The following is an 18294-nucleotide window of genomic DNA, read 5'->3' as shown; positions in this document are numbered from 1 at the left end:
TGATGATGGGGAGAGCCCTGCCCCCTGGTCTCCCAGTGGAGGGGACAATTTGCATATTACCCTTTTATTATATTGGATAGCCTGTCACCTTGGGTAAATTTGTGTGCCCCAGTTTCTTTCCATGTGAAATGGGATTAACAGTACCTACTTAATAGGGCTGTTGTAGGAGTGAAAGGCTTGGAATAGTCACTGGCACATAATGACCACAGTAAAACTAGCTTTCATTACAGGTTTAAAGCGTATTCTAAATCCAGACTACCCCGATTTTTTTCCATGCCCCGCCCCTCTAACAGGCCCCACCCTCGTCCCCATTCGGTCCGGCCTCCTCCTTCCCAGGTCCTACTGCAGCCCGCCGGGTTCCTCCCGACACCAGGGGGCGCGGCGCTGCAGAGGAGTGGGGGGGGGAGGGAGGAGGCCTTCTAGAGACGCGGGCGACGCTCTAGGCAGCGGAGGCGGCTGCTCGGTGGCAGTAGAGACGGCGCTCTAGCCTTCGGGTGTGCGGGGCGGGCTCTCAGTGGTGCGGCCGGCGGGCGGGAGGCGATGGCGGCCGTACGGGGCCTGCGAGTGTCGGTGAAGGCTGAGGCCTCGGCGGGGCTGGCCTTGGGGCCCCCGTCGCCTGAGGCGGAGTCCGGTTTGGAGCGTGGCGAGCCGGAGCCCATGGAGGTGGAGGAGGGCGAGCTGGAGATGGTGCCGGTGCGGCGCTCGCTGAAAGAACTGATCCCGGTACGGGAGGCGAGTGGGGAGGTCGCCGGGCGAGCGATCGTCCCGCGCCTGGACGGGCCGGAAGGGGAGGCGGCCGGCTGCCCGGCCGGGGAAAGTCGGGGGAAGGAGAGAGGGGAGCGAGCGCCCGGGGGGCGGGGACGTCTGGCTGGGGAGACCCGGAGCCAGAGGAAGGACGCGGGGCGCCCGGAAGTGGGTGCTGAGGGGCTGCGGGGGGTGGGAGCGCTGGAGGGTGGTGAGGGACGTCCCCTTCCCGCCCCGCTGAGCCAGCCTGTGCCCGGGGGTGAGCGCGGAGGGGCCGGGCTGTCTGGGCGGGAACCGAACCCCGAGCGGCCCGGACCGCGGGGCACTGTCAGCGGCCGGCACCCCGGGCTCCTGGCGGTCCCGCTGCGGGCGGCTGGTGTCTGGTTTCTCCCGGGACGGCTGGGCTTGACAGCGATGGGAGCTCCGTGTTGCGGGGGTGGCCTGAGGGTCATCTTGCCCCCGCGCAGCCCCGGGGCTCTGGAGCCCCCACAGTCCGGCCCCGACACCTGACCTTTCCTGGAACCAAAACATCCGCCAATGCGCAGTGGATCTCGGTCTGCCTTTTATCACCTGCGGGGGGTGGTGCGCGGCGTTGTTGTTGTTTTTTTTAAATATATTTTATTGATTTTTTTACGGAGAGGAAGAGAGAGGGATAGAGAGTTAGAAACATCGATGAGAGAGAAGCATCAATCAGCTGCCTCTTGCATACACCCCCACTGGGGATGTGCCTGCAACCAAGGTATTGTACATGCCCTTGACCGGAATCCAACCGGGACCCTTCAGTCCGCAGACCTACGCTCTATCCCCTGAACCAAACCGGTTTTGGCGGTGCGCGGCGTTTTGCTTGTGTTTCGGGGGTCCTTTGCCCGCTTCTTGGGGCCGGTCTCAGGCCCGCATGGCCCTTCTCAGGCCCTTCATGGCTCACCTGACACGAAGGAACGACTAGTTTTTTTTTTGTTTTTTTTTTTTGTTTTTTGTTTTTTACCAAGTCAGCAAGCCTTGGTGTTAAACTGAAATTACGGGGAAAGGTGAAAGTGGATCACTGATGCTTTGGGTAACAATAATTAAGTGTCATTTTTACCATTTACTACATGATGCCATTTCAATATCACCGCAGCTGTGAAGTATGTGTGTCCTCCCTGTGCTCATTCAGTCGGACACCCATGGCCTCCCCCACTGTGTGCCAGGCACAGTCCTAGGCCCTTGATCGAGATTAAACGCCCTCCCGAAGTTTATGTTCCAATTGGGAGGCACGAGTAAATAAGTAATTTCGGACAGTGGTGGATGCTGTGACAAGAATAAAGCATGCGAATGGCATAGAGAGTGCAGAGGGCAGGGAGGGTGTGCAGGGCGGGAAGCTGCATGGGATAGGATGGTCCGGGAAGTCCTCTGAGATGGTGACATTGAAGCCAAACCCTCAGTGACTCGAAGGACCCAGCCGTGTGCAGATTTGGAAGAAAGTGTCTCCAGTAGGGGCCACAGTAAGCAGAAGGCTCTGAGGCGGGCACAGGATTGTCTTGTTGGGGAACAGATATGAGAGCAGTGAGAGGTCGGGAAGGTGGGCAGGTACCATGGAGGACACCTAGGCCCAGAGCGGCCGAAGGAACTGTGAAGTGTCATGTCGCCTGTGAACGTCAGAGCTGCCTTCTCAGTCCCGGGTTTCCCGATCCCACCCTCTTCTCATGGCCCTGTGCTGTGTTTTCCGAAGGTCTGGGCCAGTCTGGATTGTCTGCATTTTGATGAAGACTTGTGCTTCATCTGCCTCGTGGCCTGGCATGATGAATAGGGCCGGACCGGGTTGGGGAGATAGGTGACTGCGCCTCATCTTGGGTGCTTTTCACAAAAGCTTGTAGATGTCCAGTTACGTGACACCTTCAGTGGATGGCATTGTTTAGCAGGGGTCTTCAAACTACGGCCCGCGGGCCACATGCGGCCCGCAGAGGAGTCTGATCCGGCCCGCCAGGTTTTTTGGGCAGTGAGCGCAGCCGAGGTGTTACAGTAGGAATTAGTAGTTCATATAGTCCGGCCCTCCAGCTCTCCGAGGGACCGTGATCTTGCCCCCACTTTAAAAAGTTTGAGGACCCCTGGTAAGGTTTGGACAGGCTCTAAGCTAGAAGTGACTTCTCCTTAGCGTGGTGATTGCTACGACAGTCATTGCGATGGGTTTCCTCTGGGGGGGGGGGGGGGGGATTGCTCGAGAGAAGGACTATCCCAAAGGCATCAGCTGCTTTTATCATGAATTTTTCTTCGTCAGTTGCTGTCAGCATTTCTTACTCTTCCCCCTCGTGTTAGGACACAAGCAGAAGATATGAAAACAAGGCTGGCAGCTTCATCACCGGGATTGATGTCACCTCCAAGGTAAGGCGGACCGTGATTTACTTACTCATTTTGACAAGCGGGTGAACCTGGTTCCTAGGATTGGCGGAACTGCAATTATTCTGTCCCACCTGTTTTCTTTAGTTGGTGGATTAAAGTGTATTTAACTTAAATTTTATGTTACACAATGACGCTTTTGTGCATTCTGGAAACATCCAGGCAGTATTTGTGTATTCTCATGTTCACGATAAGATAAAATCACTATACCTGTGCTTAATCATATCCAAGGAAAAGTTCTGCACTGCAAATGCTTTTTTATGCTGTATACATTCTTTAAAAGTGATATATACTATTTTTTACTTTAAATGCAACGAGACATGAAAAGTGCCTGGCACATAGTGGGCTTTTAGGAAATGTCTTGTTGCTCACTGGCTGCAGGCTTAGGAAAATAGGATCTCCCGCCCTGGCTGGTGTGGCTCAGTTGGTTGGAGCGTCATCCTGTGCAACAAGGTCGCAGCTTCAGCTCCGGGTCAGGGCACATACTTAGGTTGTGGGGTTTGATCCCTGATTGGGGTGCGTGCGGGAGGCAGCCAATTGATGTATTTCTCTCACATCGAAGTTACTTTTTCTCTCCCTTCCTTCCTAAAAAAACAAAAACAAAAAACAACACACAACCTTTCTCCCCTCCCCCCCTGGAAAAATAGGATTTCCTTACTCTGTGGCTATCTAAACTTTGAAGACCGTCAGCTGAATTATTTTCAGTATCTGGGAATATTATCTTTTATCTAGTGATTACTGTTACTAGATTACCAACTTCACTGTAATTCCTCACAGAGCTAAACCTATTATTTTCCTTATTATAAATAGTGCATATTATTGCTTATATTGGTGATATCCAGTTTAGACATTCTTTCTGCTTTAATGTGTGCAATTGAGTTTGGAATAGAATCTTGAATTCTGAATAGTAGTACTATGTTGCTATATTGTATGTGTAAAATAAAAAATAAAAATGTCATGCTTACATTTTTATATCTTATTTGGGACTCAATCTGTCGTAGATGGCTTAAAGGCCAAAAGAAAGAAATGATCTTTTAGACAAACAAGAAAATAAAGTGAAGATGTTTTCTTACTGTAATTGAACCAGAAGTAGACTGTACTGTTCTTAATCCTACACAGTTTGCCATTATATAAACAGATATAATGGGGGAAAGAGTGGTAGTCCCAGAATTGGTACTTAAATTGTTACTAAAGAAAGGTAGATTAGCTCTTTGCACTGGGAAGATTTGAGGGAAGAAAATTAGCATAACTGTTGGGAAATAGCAGAAGTGTTGCTGCTTTACCAGTCCCCACAAGCTTTCTGTGTAGTCAGACCTTCAATTAGCGTGGCCAAGTCAATGTGTAATTATCGAGGGCTCCCAAGAGCCGTCAGAAACCCACGGATCTGGATTTATTTTAGGTCTTGGGGAGAAAAAAACTTATGAAGCTGATTATTTTGTTTTTCAATGAAGCATCAATGCTTGTCACTTAATTTGAAAACTAGCAATTGCATGGATACAAGCCTAGAAGATAGAGAGCTTCTTTGCCTCAAAGCTATTTTTAAACCAGGAAAAAGCCTTCGGGAGTGGACTGCTCATGCAGACATAATGTGGATGAGCGTGATAGGTGTGATTACCATGCACACAGACAGTGAAATGGGGGTGGGGGGGAGGGGACTCCTGGAAATAGCACTGAGATCAGAAATTCTGTCCCACTTACTGCTGAAGTACCTCCAGCAAACCTTTTAACTTTGTTTGTGCTTCAGTTTCTGCACCTGGAAAATTGAGATTTGAGATTGTTTAGTTGTAATTTGTTTGAATCATGACTGCTAATAAATGAAATGTCAGAGAATTAAGCGTTACTTATTACTCATTGGATCAACTAATATTCATTGAATTCCTACTCTGCCTCAGACACAGTGATAGGCATTGAATCATCATGGAGATTATTACAAATTATAGCAGCATTAATGTACACCCTCCCAGTCATTGACTTTGAGTATCCAGTTCTCTGCAAAAATTATTAAAGGTACATTGTTGCTTATTTCTTCTGATTTATTATAGGGTTGTCACTGATGCCTTATGTTATATTTGTGATTGTGTGTGCCATCTAACTTTTCTCATTTGTTGAAACTCGGCTTTTACTGTACCTTCTAGGAAGCAATTGAAAAGAAAGAACAACGAGCCAAGCGCTTCCATTTACGATCGGAAGTCAATCTTGCCCAAAGAAATATCGCCTTGGACCGAGACATGATGAAGAAAGGTACTGGGTGTTTGGGGGACTTTTTCCACATTTCCCCAGATAGTAATGCTTCCTGCCATGGCTGGTGCTTCTGCCTTGCCTTGCATGTCCAGTCCTCATTCAGATACTCCCAAAGGAAAGAGGCGTGTGAAGTCTCCATTGGTGAGGTGGTCTGTTTAAAGTGGTGTTAGCTGTGTCTCCGATGTTAGAGCTGGAAAAAAAGATTGTCTTGTCAGAGGAGGCCCAAAGAAAGTCACCCAGTTAGTGGCAGAGCTGAGATTAGAACCTGTGCTTCTACGGACGCTTACCCATTTCTGCTCTTATCATAGGAAGCTTAACTTTTCTTTGTCTTCAAATGTATTGGAAGTAGCCAGAGCCAGTTTGGCTCAGTGGCTAGATTGTCTGCCTGCAGACAGAAGGGTGCTGGGTTCCATTCTAGTCAAGGGCACATACCTCGGTTGCAGGCTCCTGGCCCTGGTTGGGGGCATGCAGGAGGCAACCAATTGATATGTCTCTCTCACATTGGTGTCTCTCTCTCCCTCCCTCCCTCCTTTCCTCTTCCTTGTACTCTCTCTAAAAATTACTGGAAAAATCATCCTTGCCTGAGGATAATAAAATAAAATAAACGCATTAGAAGCATATCACAGCGAGACCTCTTTAAGGGGAGTCAGAGCAGTATTGGATTGGTAGGGAAAAGTTGTCATACTTCTTTAGATGCAGGCTTGTGATTTTATCTTATTTTTCTATTTTATTTGGATAATTGTTTTGCTTCTTGGAACTCACCCTGAATTAAAAAGAGTAATCTGCCCCAGTCTTCTTCTTCTTCTTTTTTTTTTTTTTTTTAATATATGTTTTGCCGGGACCGGTTTGGCTCAATGGATAGAGCGTCGGCTTGGGGACTGAAGGGTCCCGGGTTCGATTCCGGTCAAGGGCATGTACCTTGGTTGCGGGCACATCCCCAGTAGGGGGTGTGCAAGAGGCGGCTGATCGATGACTCTCTCTCATCAATGTTTTTAACTCTCTATCTCTCTCCCTTCCTCTCTGTATAAAATCAATAAAACATATATATTTTTTTAAATATATTTTTTCTGACACAATTTATAAAATAAAGGGAAAATTTTTACTGAGTTCATAGTCATACTTATTATTCCATGCTAATATAAAATAAATCCATGAGTACAAAAGGTCTCCCTCTGTTGTATTTGCAAATTTGGGTATTTCTGAAGGACTTAATAGGCAGACCCTGCGTGTTAAATGTCTGTGCTCTGCTCTATGAGTTTCTCTAGGCTTGCTTGATTGATAAAAGCATGTTGAATGAACGAAAGAATAGCTACTATTTTGGGGAACTTGCTGTCTTACCTGGCACTATGTTCGTTGGCATATTGCACATTCGTTTCTTATTTGTTTCTCACAACAACCCTATGAGGAATATATTTTGTATTCCTGTTTTACAAAGAAGTAGAAATAGGCTCAAAGAAGTTTAATAAATGCCTGAGGTTATGCAACTAGTAAAAGTGGAGTCCGGATTTCAGGGGTTCAATTCCTGGTCAAGGGGATGTACCTTGCTTACAGGTTCCCTGGCCCAGGTGGGGACTCATGCAGGAGGCGGCCAGTTGCCTGATGTCTGTGATATGACAGCACAGACCCAGATCTCCTCAGTCTGTCCCTGTGGGTAGAGTAGCTTGGATACAGAGCTCAACTCTGAATCCTGCTTTACAGTTTTTTCTGTTTCATGAGTTCAAGTTGGAAATATAACCTTGCTTCCTTTGCAGGCTGGGTTTCCAGGCATCTACCTGAGTGGACTTCAGTTTCAGGAAAAGCTCTATGAAGGCCAAGGATAGCTGTGCAGCTTGGCATTCATGTGCCTGCTCAGTCTGGGCCCAAAGAGAGCCCTGACTCCTCTCTCATAGCTGCAGCTTGCTAACTTCTAGCCTGTGAGCGTTCACTGTGGCAATTCGTGCCTTTTCATTCTGCTGATTTTGCCCTTCCTTGTCCCATGCTTTGTCTTGTCAGATGTCATTTTCTCCACGAAGCCCTAATCACCCACTCACATTTCTTACCTCTGTTGCAGCTCTTTAATGTGCCGTGTCCTCCTGGAACCTTTTTCCCAGTCCCCTTGTGAATGTGGATAAGTTATTGAACCTTGTTAGGTCTCAATCTCTTTGTTTATAACGTGAGACTACGATACCTACCTGAATAGGATAACTTTTGGGGTTAAATTTAAAAAAAAATTTTTTTGTTTTTGAAAAGCAATTTTAATCTTATGGTTCTTAAGACATTCCTAAAAAGCAATAGATGTGCAGAAACCGGTTTGGCTCAGTGGATAGAGTGTCGGTCTGTGGACTAAAAGGTCTCAGGTTTGATTCCGGTCAAGGGCATGTATTATACATTGGTTGTGGGCACATCCCAAGTAGGGGGTGTGCAGGAGGCAGCTGGTCGATGTTTCTCTCTCATCGATGTTTCTAGCTCTCTTCCTCTCTGTAAAAAATCAATAAAATATATTAAAAAAAAAAAAAAAAGCAATAAATGTGCCTGGATGAGCAGGGACACGTTGCTCATTATAATCTGTTTTTTATCCAGAAGGCAGCATGGTCTAGGGTAGTATTCCTGAACTCTGGAGAACCCTGCTGCCTCTCCCAGATCAGTTTAAATTAGGATGGGAGGTAGGCGAGGGGTTTGAATAGGTCCCAGAGATAGTTATTTTTATATCTCCCTAAATAATTCTAATGTACGGTCAAGATTGAGAACCATTAGTATGGTGATTAAGAGTGTGGGTTCTGGCCTTGGCCTGTTGGTTCCATGGTTACAACGTTGGCCCATGGACTGAAGAGTTGGGCCCATCCTGGTCAAGGGGATGTGCCTCGGTTGCCGGTTCCCTGGCCCTGGGGGCGACTCATGCAGGAGGTGACCAGTTGATGTCGTGTGTCTCTCATGTTGATCTCCCCCTGCCCCGCCCTCTTCCTTCCTCTTTTTAAAATCAGTTTTTTAAAAAATAAAAGAGTGTGGGTTCTGAAGCCTAGCTGTCTATATTCGAATCCTGACCTGTTCCTTTCTAGCTCTGTGCCTTGGGGAAGTTACTTAGGCTCTAAGAAACTCAGTTTCTTCATCTGGAGAGGCAGATAACGGTGCTTTTACTAGGGTTGTTGGGAGGCTCTAGCATAATGTACAGTTCTTATGTCTGGTACATAGTAAGTCCCCAGTAAGTGTTAGTTGTTATTTTCATCATATGGCATTTTCCGTCTTCCAAGCAGTCTTCTAAGTGGCTAGCCTCTTGGGAGAATGGGAACATTGGAATAAACATCTTGACTCCTGCAGCCACATTAGGTGTCAAATTATTGCTTCTTCTTAATACCAATGGCAATAGTAAAGATACCATTTGGTAAATGCTTGCTATATGCCACTCAGCCCTGTGAAGGGAAGGTAATTGCCATTTCTGTTTTACTGATGGGGAAACTGAGGTGCTGAGAGGTTGAGAACCTTGCCTGAGGTCCCAGTAGCAAGTAGCTAGGTAAGGAGCAAAGCTGGGATTTGCAGGCTGGTCTGGCTGAAGCCTGTGCTCCTAACCTCTCTGCCAGCTCTCGGGGAGTGAGATGTGCTGCCTGATCATTCTGCCTCAGGAGTGACTTGCTGCTTACTTACTCTTAGCGACTGCTTTCCTTTCCTTATCCCCAAGATCAAAGCTTTCACGGTTGGAAGGAACCTCAGAGGTCATCAAAAGTCACCTCCTGCCCCGGGCTGCAAAGTTCCCAATGGTCTTTTGGCTTCTGCTTGAACATTTCCTAGTGATGGCAGAAGGACTATTTATGAAGCAGTTAATTTTGGTTTTGGATACATGCTAATACATGTTCCTCATGTTGAACAGAAATTGCTTTCTTAAAATTTCTGTCCATTAGTTAGTTATTGTGTGGCCCTTAGAACAACATTATGTTCTTTCCTCGTTCAATAATAATCCTTCAGGTGAATGAGCAGTAAGCCCATTTCCTACACTTTGTTTATGTAAATTGACTTTCTAGCCTCTCTCCTCTAAACTCTTTTTCAGTTTCTAAATGTCCTTCATACGGTGAGGGGTAGATTCCAGATATTGTTGGATTCCTGGAGAGAATGGCAGGGCTCTACCACGATTTCTGTCTTAGCCATTTCATAGTGTACGCACCTGCTGGCAACCGAAGCACGCAGGTCTTCTCCTTGGAAATTCTCCCCATCAAACAGTCTTGTCTAGTACTTGAGGCACTGTTTAAAGAATTACTTTCTTATTTACCTTTACCAAATTATATCTTATTAATTTCAAAACTCCATTTCAGTCTGTCGAGTTCATTTTCATCTTACCTGCACCTTTTAGCATTTTAGCCATATTCCTCACTTTGGTACGCCAGTCTTCTGCATCTTTATCCAGCTGTTGGTAAATGTTGATCATGAAAATCCCATATCATGCCATGAAACACAGATCCATGAATTATAAGTCTTAGTTCATTATTAGGTCCACATTTCACTTTATTGTCACGAGGAGCTAAATTACATGCCTTAATGGTCTCGAGATAGAACTTGAATTTCTTGGTGTGAGGTATTGCTGCCAAAAAAAAGAAAAGGTTTGTGTGGCTTGCTTCTTAGAGAACTTACATCATTTCCAAGGGAGAGACTGGTTTTATTTTTTGTTTGTTTTGTTACTCTTCACCCGAGGATATTTTCAGTGATTTTTTTTTTTAAGAGAGTGAAAGGGAGGGGGAGAGACAGATAGAGAGAAACATCTCTGTAAGAGACACCCATCGATTGGTTGCCTCCCGTACACACCCTGACCAAGGACAGGGATGGAGCCTACAACCAAGGCACATGTCCTTGACCAGAATCGAACCTGCATCCTTTCATTCCACAGGCCGACATTCTGTCCACTGAGTCAACCGGCTAGGGTGAGACTTGGTTTCTTAAGGGATTGTAGATTCTGTTTGATCAGCTCCTTTTAAAAATTCCAGAGAATTACATTAAATTTTTTTTAAATATATATATATATATATATATATATATATATATATATATATATATATATATATATATATTTTTTTTTTTTTTTTTTACCTGGGGATATGTTTTATTGATTTAGGGAGGAAGGAAAGGGTGGGAGGAGAGAAAGAGAGAGATCACATCTATCAACTGCCTGACTGTGGATCAAACCTGTAACTTTTTGGTGTATGGGGGGAAAAAAAGCCATTGGCATTTTTGATGAGCCTATATACTCTGAACTGTACCCTTTTCTTCATTAGACATTTCACAACTCACGTTCACCAAAGAAAACTTGGGAAGGAGAGTAAGAAGAAAAGTTGCCCAGAGTCTAACATAAAACCCAGTCATTGTCAGCATTTTGTGTATTTCCTTCTAATCTTTTCTGCACGCAGATTTTATTTTTGTTTCTCCCTTTCCTTTTCACTTGACAATCTGCCATCTGCATTTTCCAGGTCATTATATAGGCTGCTGTTAGTCTTTTAGATTCTTATATTTGTTCTTTTACCTTTGTCATTAGTCATTTACTCTTTGTCTCCCATATGTGTTATTTGGCAGAGTGTCTCACCCAAGCTTTGCTGCCTGTTCTTTCCTTGGGAATTACCTCTCATATTCTGAGTAACTATATTTAATGTCTTACAAATTTTTTCAACATTTTCGTGTGAGGCCGTGGGATTGGCTTCTTTTTCTCTGGATTTTCAGAAATCTACTTTCCCACTCCCTGTCATTGTTTTCTTTCCTGTTAAAGACAAGCAAGATGATGCCTTACCACCTTGCTGGTAGTCAGCACTCGGGAAATGGCCAGTTCTCATCCCCTCATCCATCTGTTCACCGCCATCTCAGCAGTTAGCCTTCCTCACTGATTGGGCACAGATCTCGGCTCCTGCTTTGGTTTATTTTAAGCTGCGACATTGTCCGCAAGGTGAGGAAGTATTGAGCATTCTCCTTTGGCAGTCTTCCATCACGTTTTGAGCTTAACAAGGTTTCATCTCTAGTGCATCTTGCCACGGTTGGTTTGGTTTCCTTTTGAGAATGAACTTTTCTCCCAGCTCATTGAAACGTTTATCTCTGTAGTGATAATGGCTTTTGTATCTATACCTGCTTCTTTTGAACAAGACTGTTCATTGCCCATTTCTAGATGTGTGTACCATTCTCTGTACATTAAAATAAAGCCCAGCCGGCGTGGCTCAGTGCTTGAACATCACCCCATGAGCCAGGAGGTCACGGTTTGATTCTCAGTCAGGGCTCATGCCCAGGTTGCAGGCTCGATCCCTATGGGGGGTATGCAGGAGGCAGCCCATCAATGACTCTCTCTCATCATTGATGTTTCTATCTCTATCTCTTTCCCTTCCTCTTTGTAAATATCAATTTAAAAAAATTTTAAATAAAGACAACTGTAGCCAGAAGTTTTGTTCCTTGTTGTCTTGTTTTTAAGCTATTTCTGCAGGTTTGTGTCTTTGTTTTTGTAATAAAAGCATTATAATGTTAGAACAGTGCTATGATGCTCTTGGTATTTATTTACTTAGGCATTTCCTTATTGCTTGTCTTATTTATGAATAAACCCCGTTATCAGGTCAACAAGTCTTCCTCAGACATTTTTCCCCTGGTCTGTTTTCTCTGCCATCTCCAGGAGCTCTTCCTGTTGTTTGTTCCCTCTCTACTTCCCTTGGGACCTTTCTCATCCATACTCATGGCCTTTAGCTCCAAGAACTGAAAAGGCCCCCTGGTCTGACTCCTTCAGTTTCCCAACCTGGATGTCCATTGTGAACACCTGGCTTATTTGGGCTTTGTTCACTGTTGTACCGCTGGTCACTAGTAAGGATTTGAAGAGATTCAAAGGTCTTAACAGTATCTCCATCTTCATAATCTGGGTGGCAGGAAGGTATCACCTGATTTACCAGGTAGTCTGGACACACCTACATAGGTTCCCCTTAAACCTTTTACTCTTCAAAATGACAAAACAAATATCTTTGTGTGAGCTACTGTATGAACCCACATGAAAGTAACTAGGCCTAAAGGTCACGTGCTAAATTACATTTATAACAGACACTTCCAATTTGTCCTTCAGAGTGGCTGTGCCACTTCTCAGTCCCACCAGCAGAGGGCAGAGGGGCTCTTTTCTCCACCCTACCAACAATTGATAGTAAAATACATAAATTGAAAAAAAAATTCTAGTAATTGAAAAGTGGTATCTTGTTTTAGTGTGTGCTTTTCTGATTGTGAGGTCAGCCATATTTTCATATATTTATTGTATTTCCTGTTGTGTGAATTGTCTACTCATGTTCTTTGCCTGTTTTTATTTTAAGCTGTCATTTTATCAGTATTTATAAGATTTCATTACTTTAGTTTCCTTCTTTGCTTTATATCCAGGGACAGCGTCTCTTCTTTTTCAGAAATGGCCTGAACTGTTCCACATTTTTCTTCCATAAATATTTAAAAACTGGTGACCATGTGCCCTGATTTGTGCACATTGAAAGGAAATTAATTAGAAGGTGGCCGGTGGGGCAGGACTGGGTGAGATGGGCTGGAGGCAGCCTCCCGTGTCCCTCCCTGGTGTCTGTGGAGTGAGTAGGGTCCCTCGGGCTGGCCTGTGGGGATCAGGCCAAAACCGGCTCTCTGACATCCCCTAAGGGGACCCGGAGTGCGAGAGGGCACTCTGCAAAGTTGCTGTCATGCAGGGTGTGGAACACAAACACAAGTGCGCAGTCAACCAGATTTGGGGCCTATATTGCCCCAGCAACAACGTAACCCACGGCTGAAGGTGGAATCGCGCAGCACCTGAGGAATCGGGCTCCCTCCTCTCTGGTTTCGGGGTGTGTCACCCAAGAACCGCCACTGCCATGTCACTGCAGCTCGGCAGCTCCTGGTTTGAATGTCTGCCCCCTGGTGATCAGTATGTGTCATAGCGACTGGATGGTCAGCCGGTTGGTTGGCTGCATAGGCTTTTTTATATATATAGGTTTTAGAATCAGCTTGCCTAGTTTAATGAAAAAGCCTATTGAATTTGGTATTGCTTTAATTGCAGGTTAATTTGGGCAGGGGTATTGTGTATTTTGTCAACATTAATTGTTCAATCTTTCTTAGCCTAAAAACCTGTTCTGACTTAAATAATTGATTTAATGCTGTTTGGTCTGTGATAAAAAGCAAAACAGTATACCTTGCTGTCATCTCTCCTTTTAAAATAAATGTCATATCTCCTTTTCTTTTCAAATAAATGTCATCTCTTTCAGCATATTTCTTTCTAAACACATGTTACCTGAACTGTGTAATAGGGTGGAGTGTGCAATAGTGGGCGGGAAAATCCTATCATCTTTTCTGTGTCCTGTGTTTTTAGCAATCCCCAAAGTGAGACTGGAGACAATCTACATTTGCGGAGTAGATGAGATGAGTACCCAGGATATCTTTTCCTATTTTAAAGAATATCCTCCGGCTCACATTGAATGGTTGGATGATACCTCCTGTAAGTATACCCAAGTTTTCTGTTAAATATGTTTTTGCTTATGATTTTGAAATTGTTCTTGCCACCTCAGATGGTGAATGACTGGCCCAGACTACTTGTCTGTGTCTAACCTCTGCCCTTAGTGTAGAAGAGAAAAAAAATCCCCATTGATGAGAACCAGATACATTAACTAGTCTACCAGATTATACCCTATGAGTATTCTAAGTCAGCTCAGAGTGGTGACCAAGGCTTATGAAGCTGGTTGCTAGCATCTGAGCCCAATGTACACGATGAAGGCCTCTTGAACTCCCACAATTTCCCAACAAAGGGGTGGATCCAGCTGTGTAGATGGGCTGAGGGCTGTGTTTTCAGGGCTTTAGACTTTGTCATTGCAACTTGCCATACAGTTGATTATCCAGGTGCTGGCTCTGCCTCAGTGTCTCTAATTAGAACTATATCAGAAACCCTGCCACTTTACCAGACCTGTGAGCTGTTAAACTTGTGAGCCAACTGTAATTTTTAACTTGCCTCCCCACTCCAAGTCTGTTCTGACTGGTGATCACACTACTGGCTTTTTGTCTCGACTCATTTCTAGTCTGGCTTCCTTTACGGCTAGCTTGCTGGCCTACCTGGTTGTGCTCTGTATAGCAGCCTGGTTTTTCTGGCTGCTTTCTTTAAAAGATGTTGATTCAGTGTTTTCATTGAAAGAAGAAACATGACTGAGTAAAATATTTTTGTCCTGTTTTCTTTTTCCTTAACTTACATTATCCAAATTAGGGTTGCCAAATCTTTTTTTTTTTTTTTTTTTTTTTTTTTTTTTTTTTTTTTTAATAAAGGGCTGGGTTGTAAATATTTTAGGCTTTGCAGGTCGTATAGTCTCTGTCATTTATTCAGCTCTGCCATAAGAGCATGAGAAAAGCCATCGATAGAATGTAGTTGAATGAGCCTGGCTATTTTCTATAGAACTTTATTGTACAAAAACAGCCAGAACCAGTTTGGCCTGTGGACTGAAAGGTCCCAGGTTCAATTCTGGTCAAGGGCATGTACCTTGGTTGCAGGCACATCCTCAGTAGGGGGTGTGCAGGAGACAGCTGATCGATGTTTCTCTCTCTTCGATGTTTCTTAACTCTATCCGTCTCCCTTACTCTCTGTAAAAAAATCAATAAAATATTTTTTTTAAAAAAAAGAACTTTATTTTACAAAAAAAGGCAGTGGTGTGTAGTTTATTGTACATTAATTAAACTTAAATAAATCTGGTACACATATAAACAAATAAATGACAAATGATGGGCTGGATTTGACCTGCAGGTTTTAGTTTGCTGTCCACTGGCTTAAGTCATTAAAACTAGATAAGGGATATTGCAGTTGGAGAGACCCTTAGAATTATCCAGTTCAGCTACTTCATATTGTGCTTCAGAAACCAAGAAACTGAGAAACAGAGAAGGTAAATTGTTTAAGGCCACATGGTGTGTCGGTAACAAAGGTGAGACTCTACAAGAATTCTCAAAATCTTTTTTCTTTTTGGCTAAATTCTTTCTTTAAAGAAACAAATTCAGTTGTTGCTACAAAGCCAAGTGTCTGTTATGTCTCCGTTGTGTATGTCCATGATGGTACCATCCTCATTGGGGGAGCATCATTTAAAAGCATGTCTGGATGATAAGGAATAGCATAGGGCTTCCTTGGAGGGGCGGTGGTGTAGGGGACAATCCACATTTATTTGATAGCCAGAGGCCTGGTGCACAAAAATTTGATTTCACCTTCAGCCCGGCCTGCTCCTCTCAGCCTGGCCTGCCCCCTCTCTCAGTCTGGGAGCCCTCAGGGGATGTCCTGCTGACGACTTAGGCCCGCTCCACATGGGGAGCCGGCCTAACCTGCAGTCTGGCCTCCCTCTGCAGGGGGCGACTGGGCTGATCAGGGGAAGGCGCCACCCCTATCACCCCACTGCTGCTGCTGGCCATAGCAGCTGCCTGAGCCCTGGGCCTCGCATCTGCTGTGGCTTGGACCGGATGGATGTCCAGAGGGACATCTGGAAGGTGTCCAGACTAATTAGCATATTATATTACCCTTTTATTTCTATAGATTATCATCATCCTCATCAAGAACTAACACATAGCACTAAGTGCCAGGCAGTTTTATTATGTAAACACTTTTGCATGGAATCTTTGACCATTATTTTGTGGAACCCAGTTGGGGAATGCAGCTTAAGGCCACTTTCATCAAAGAGGTTTTACTACTACTTCCTATTCTTTTCATTCGTTGGTTTGTATATTTATTGCTCTCAGTCTGTACCTAGATGAGGTTTAACAATGAATATGGTTATGGATAATAAAGAACGTTATAAACTGATGAACCAAAAGACAGATATAGAGACAGTAAAGCAACAAGCAGACTGTCAAATTACAGCCGGGAGGGTAGGGAGATCTGGGGGAAATAATAGATCAACTGAAGGACTTGTATACCTGCATATAAGTACAACCATTGGACACAAAACTCTGGGGAGGGAGGGTATGAATGAGAGGGGAGGGGAATGGTAAGATACGTACACAGATAATAATTTAATTAAAAAAAAAAAAGCCATCTCTCTCTCAAAAATATCTCTCTCTAAAAAAAAAAAAAGCCAACTCATTGGCACAGAAGTATAAAGGTAACCAGTATCCCCCTGGTTTCTCTGGTTTTTTAACATGATTCTCCTGTCATTAAACAATGTGTTACACATAAAAAAAAAAATAATAAAAAAAAAATAAAATAAAAATGAAAAAAAACCAACAACAATGAATCTGATGCAGTTTCTGCTCTCAGGAAACTTAACCATTTGGATGTGATGATGTTGTTTTATTTTACATTTTATTTTAGGTAATGTGGTTTGGCTGGATGAAATGACAGCCACACGAGCCCTTATCAATATGAGCTCCCTGCCAGACCTGGATAAGATAAAAAGCAGGGATGCCAATGAGGACAAGTCATCTGAGAAAAGCAAAAAAGGTAACTGAACACAAAGAAGGGACTTTTGGGCTGAAAGTCCTATTATTTACTCAGTTGGTCTGGGTTTCTGTGCAAAGTGTTATATAGTATCTCAGCGCTAGTTATTTCTGAAAAAGGCTTTGATGTTTTGGATAATTAGTAAATAGATGGAGAAAATAATCGGACTTTTAAATGATATGAGATGGAGTTATTTTAAAGATCATCTTGTCCCTCACATTTCATTTTAGACAAGCAGGAGGACAGTTCAGATGATGAGGCTGAAGAAGGAGAAGTTGAAGATGAAAACTCAAGTGATGTGGAGGTTAGTAATAGGGAAAATACATATGTGAGGTTTCACTGTAAGAAACTGTTTGCTACGTTTCTATTTAAGGCTTAAAGACTTAAGTTGCGTTCTTCCTCTGGCTCTCACCGCTAGACTTCCTGAGAGTGCACCAGACCCTTGCTTTTTAAGTTTGTGTGATAATAATGCACGATTTATCTTGAGATCTTACAATAGTACTCACATTTCTGTAAGAGAACATGATTTTGTTAAACACTTTGAAGTGTTATCTAATAAGTAAAATTTGGAAAAAGCAAGAAACGGCATATTTCCTAACAGATTATGTACTACTGTTGGAAAAATTAAAGTGTATTCATAGAAAAAGATGCATTATACAGCTTCAAGCCAAGCAAAGTCTTTGCTCTCTTGGAGCTTACATTCTAGTGGGGAAAACAGATAATACAGATACACTAACGCAGGTATATAAAACAATGTCAGGCAGTGGCAATTGCCCTGAGGGAAATTAAGAAGGGTCAGTGGATAGCGTGATGGAAACCACTGTTTGACAAAGTGGTCAGGGAAGACCTCTGACTTAGAACCTAGTGCAGTAATACCGAGAGTGTTATTAAAGGCAGAATGCTTTCTTGATCAATGGTAACTGCTTCTGAATAAAAGTGAAAATGGCTTTACTTTTTTATGTTGAAATGCTCTTTTCCCTTAAGTTGGAGACATTGTCTCAGGTAGAAGAAGAGTCTCTGCTGAGGAACGATCTCCGTCCAGCCAATAAACTCGCTAAAGGAAATAAGTTGTTCATGAGATTTGCTACAAAAGGTAAATATGAGATTTGCTATTGATTCTTATTATTCATCAAAGTGATTTATTATTGAATGACATTCTTCTCTTTTGAATCAGAGGTTAGATCAAGTAATCTCAAACTGTAATATTTTGTGCTTATGAAATGATGGCTTGTTGCCCGAGTTGGAATTTCTGACCTGGAAAGTAAATTCTAACTATTTGTGTTCTTTTGTGATTTCTGGCTAAAGAAGTTATTTTCTGTTAAAGCTCGTTTGTCCATGTGCTTTTTAGCCAGTTTATCATCTGAACCATGAAAACCTTTTAAAATTGTATATTTTTATTTATCACAGTAATAACCTCTTGGACATTGCTCATAGTGCCCTTCAGGTCTAATTCTCTAAGGCCATGGTTGGCGAACTATGGCTCGAGAGCCGCATGCGGCTTTTTAGTCCCTTGAGTGTGGCTCTTCCACAAAATACCACGGCCTGGG

The 18294-nt window shown here is 43.7% G+C and overlaps 1 protein-coding gene across 3 annotated transcripts in view; it reads left to right on the top strand.

Annotated features, from left to right (window-relative positions):
* Window positions 1-475: 475 nt before the first annotated feature.
* NCBP3 (nuclear cap binding subunit 3) overlaps window positions 476-18294 on the top strand; it is a 29792-nt gene continuing 11973 nt past the window's right edge. For 2 of the 3 annotated variants that reach the window (XM_084862950.1, XM_084862952.1), the window contains exons 1-7: window positions 478-723; window positions 3037-3102; window positions 5253-5358; window positions 13664-13789; window positions 16622-16750; window positions 16978-17051; window positions 17732-17840. In XM_084862950.1, coding sequence (XP_084719076.1) covers window positions 541-723; window positions 3037-3102; window positions 5253-5358; window positions 13664-13789; window positions 16622-16750; window positions 16978-17051; window positions 17732-17840 — 793 coding nt within the window. In that variant the 5' untranslated portion in view covers window positions 478-540. Of the gene's footprint in view, window positions 724-3036; window positions 3103-5252; window positions 5359-13663; window positions 13790-16621; window positions 16751-16977; window positions 17052-17731; window positions 17841-18294 lie in introns of all 3 variants that reach the window. The other variant, XM_084862951.1, reaches the window with a different exon arrangement.

Source organism: Pipistrellus hanaki (assembly GCF_964339955.1).
Source record: "Pipistrellus hanaki genome assembly, chromosome: 16".
In the NCBI taxonomy this organism is placed as follows: Eukaryota; Metazoa; Chordata; class Mammalia; order Chiroptera; family Vespertilionidae; genus Pipistrellus; species Pipistrellus hanaki.
This window is presented reverse-complemented; position numbering and strand designations above follow the sequence as displayed.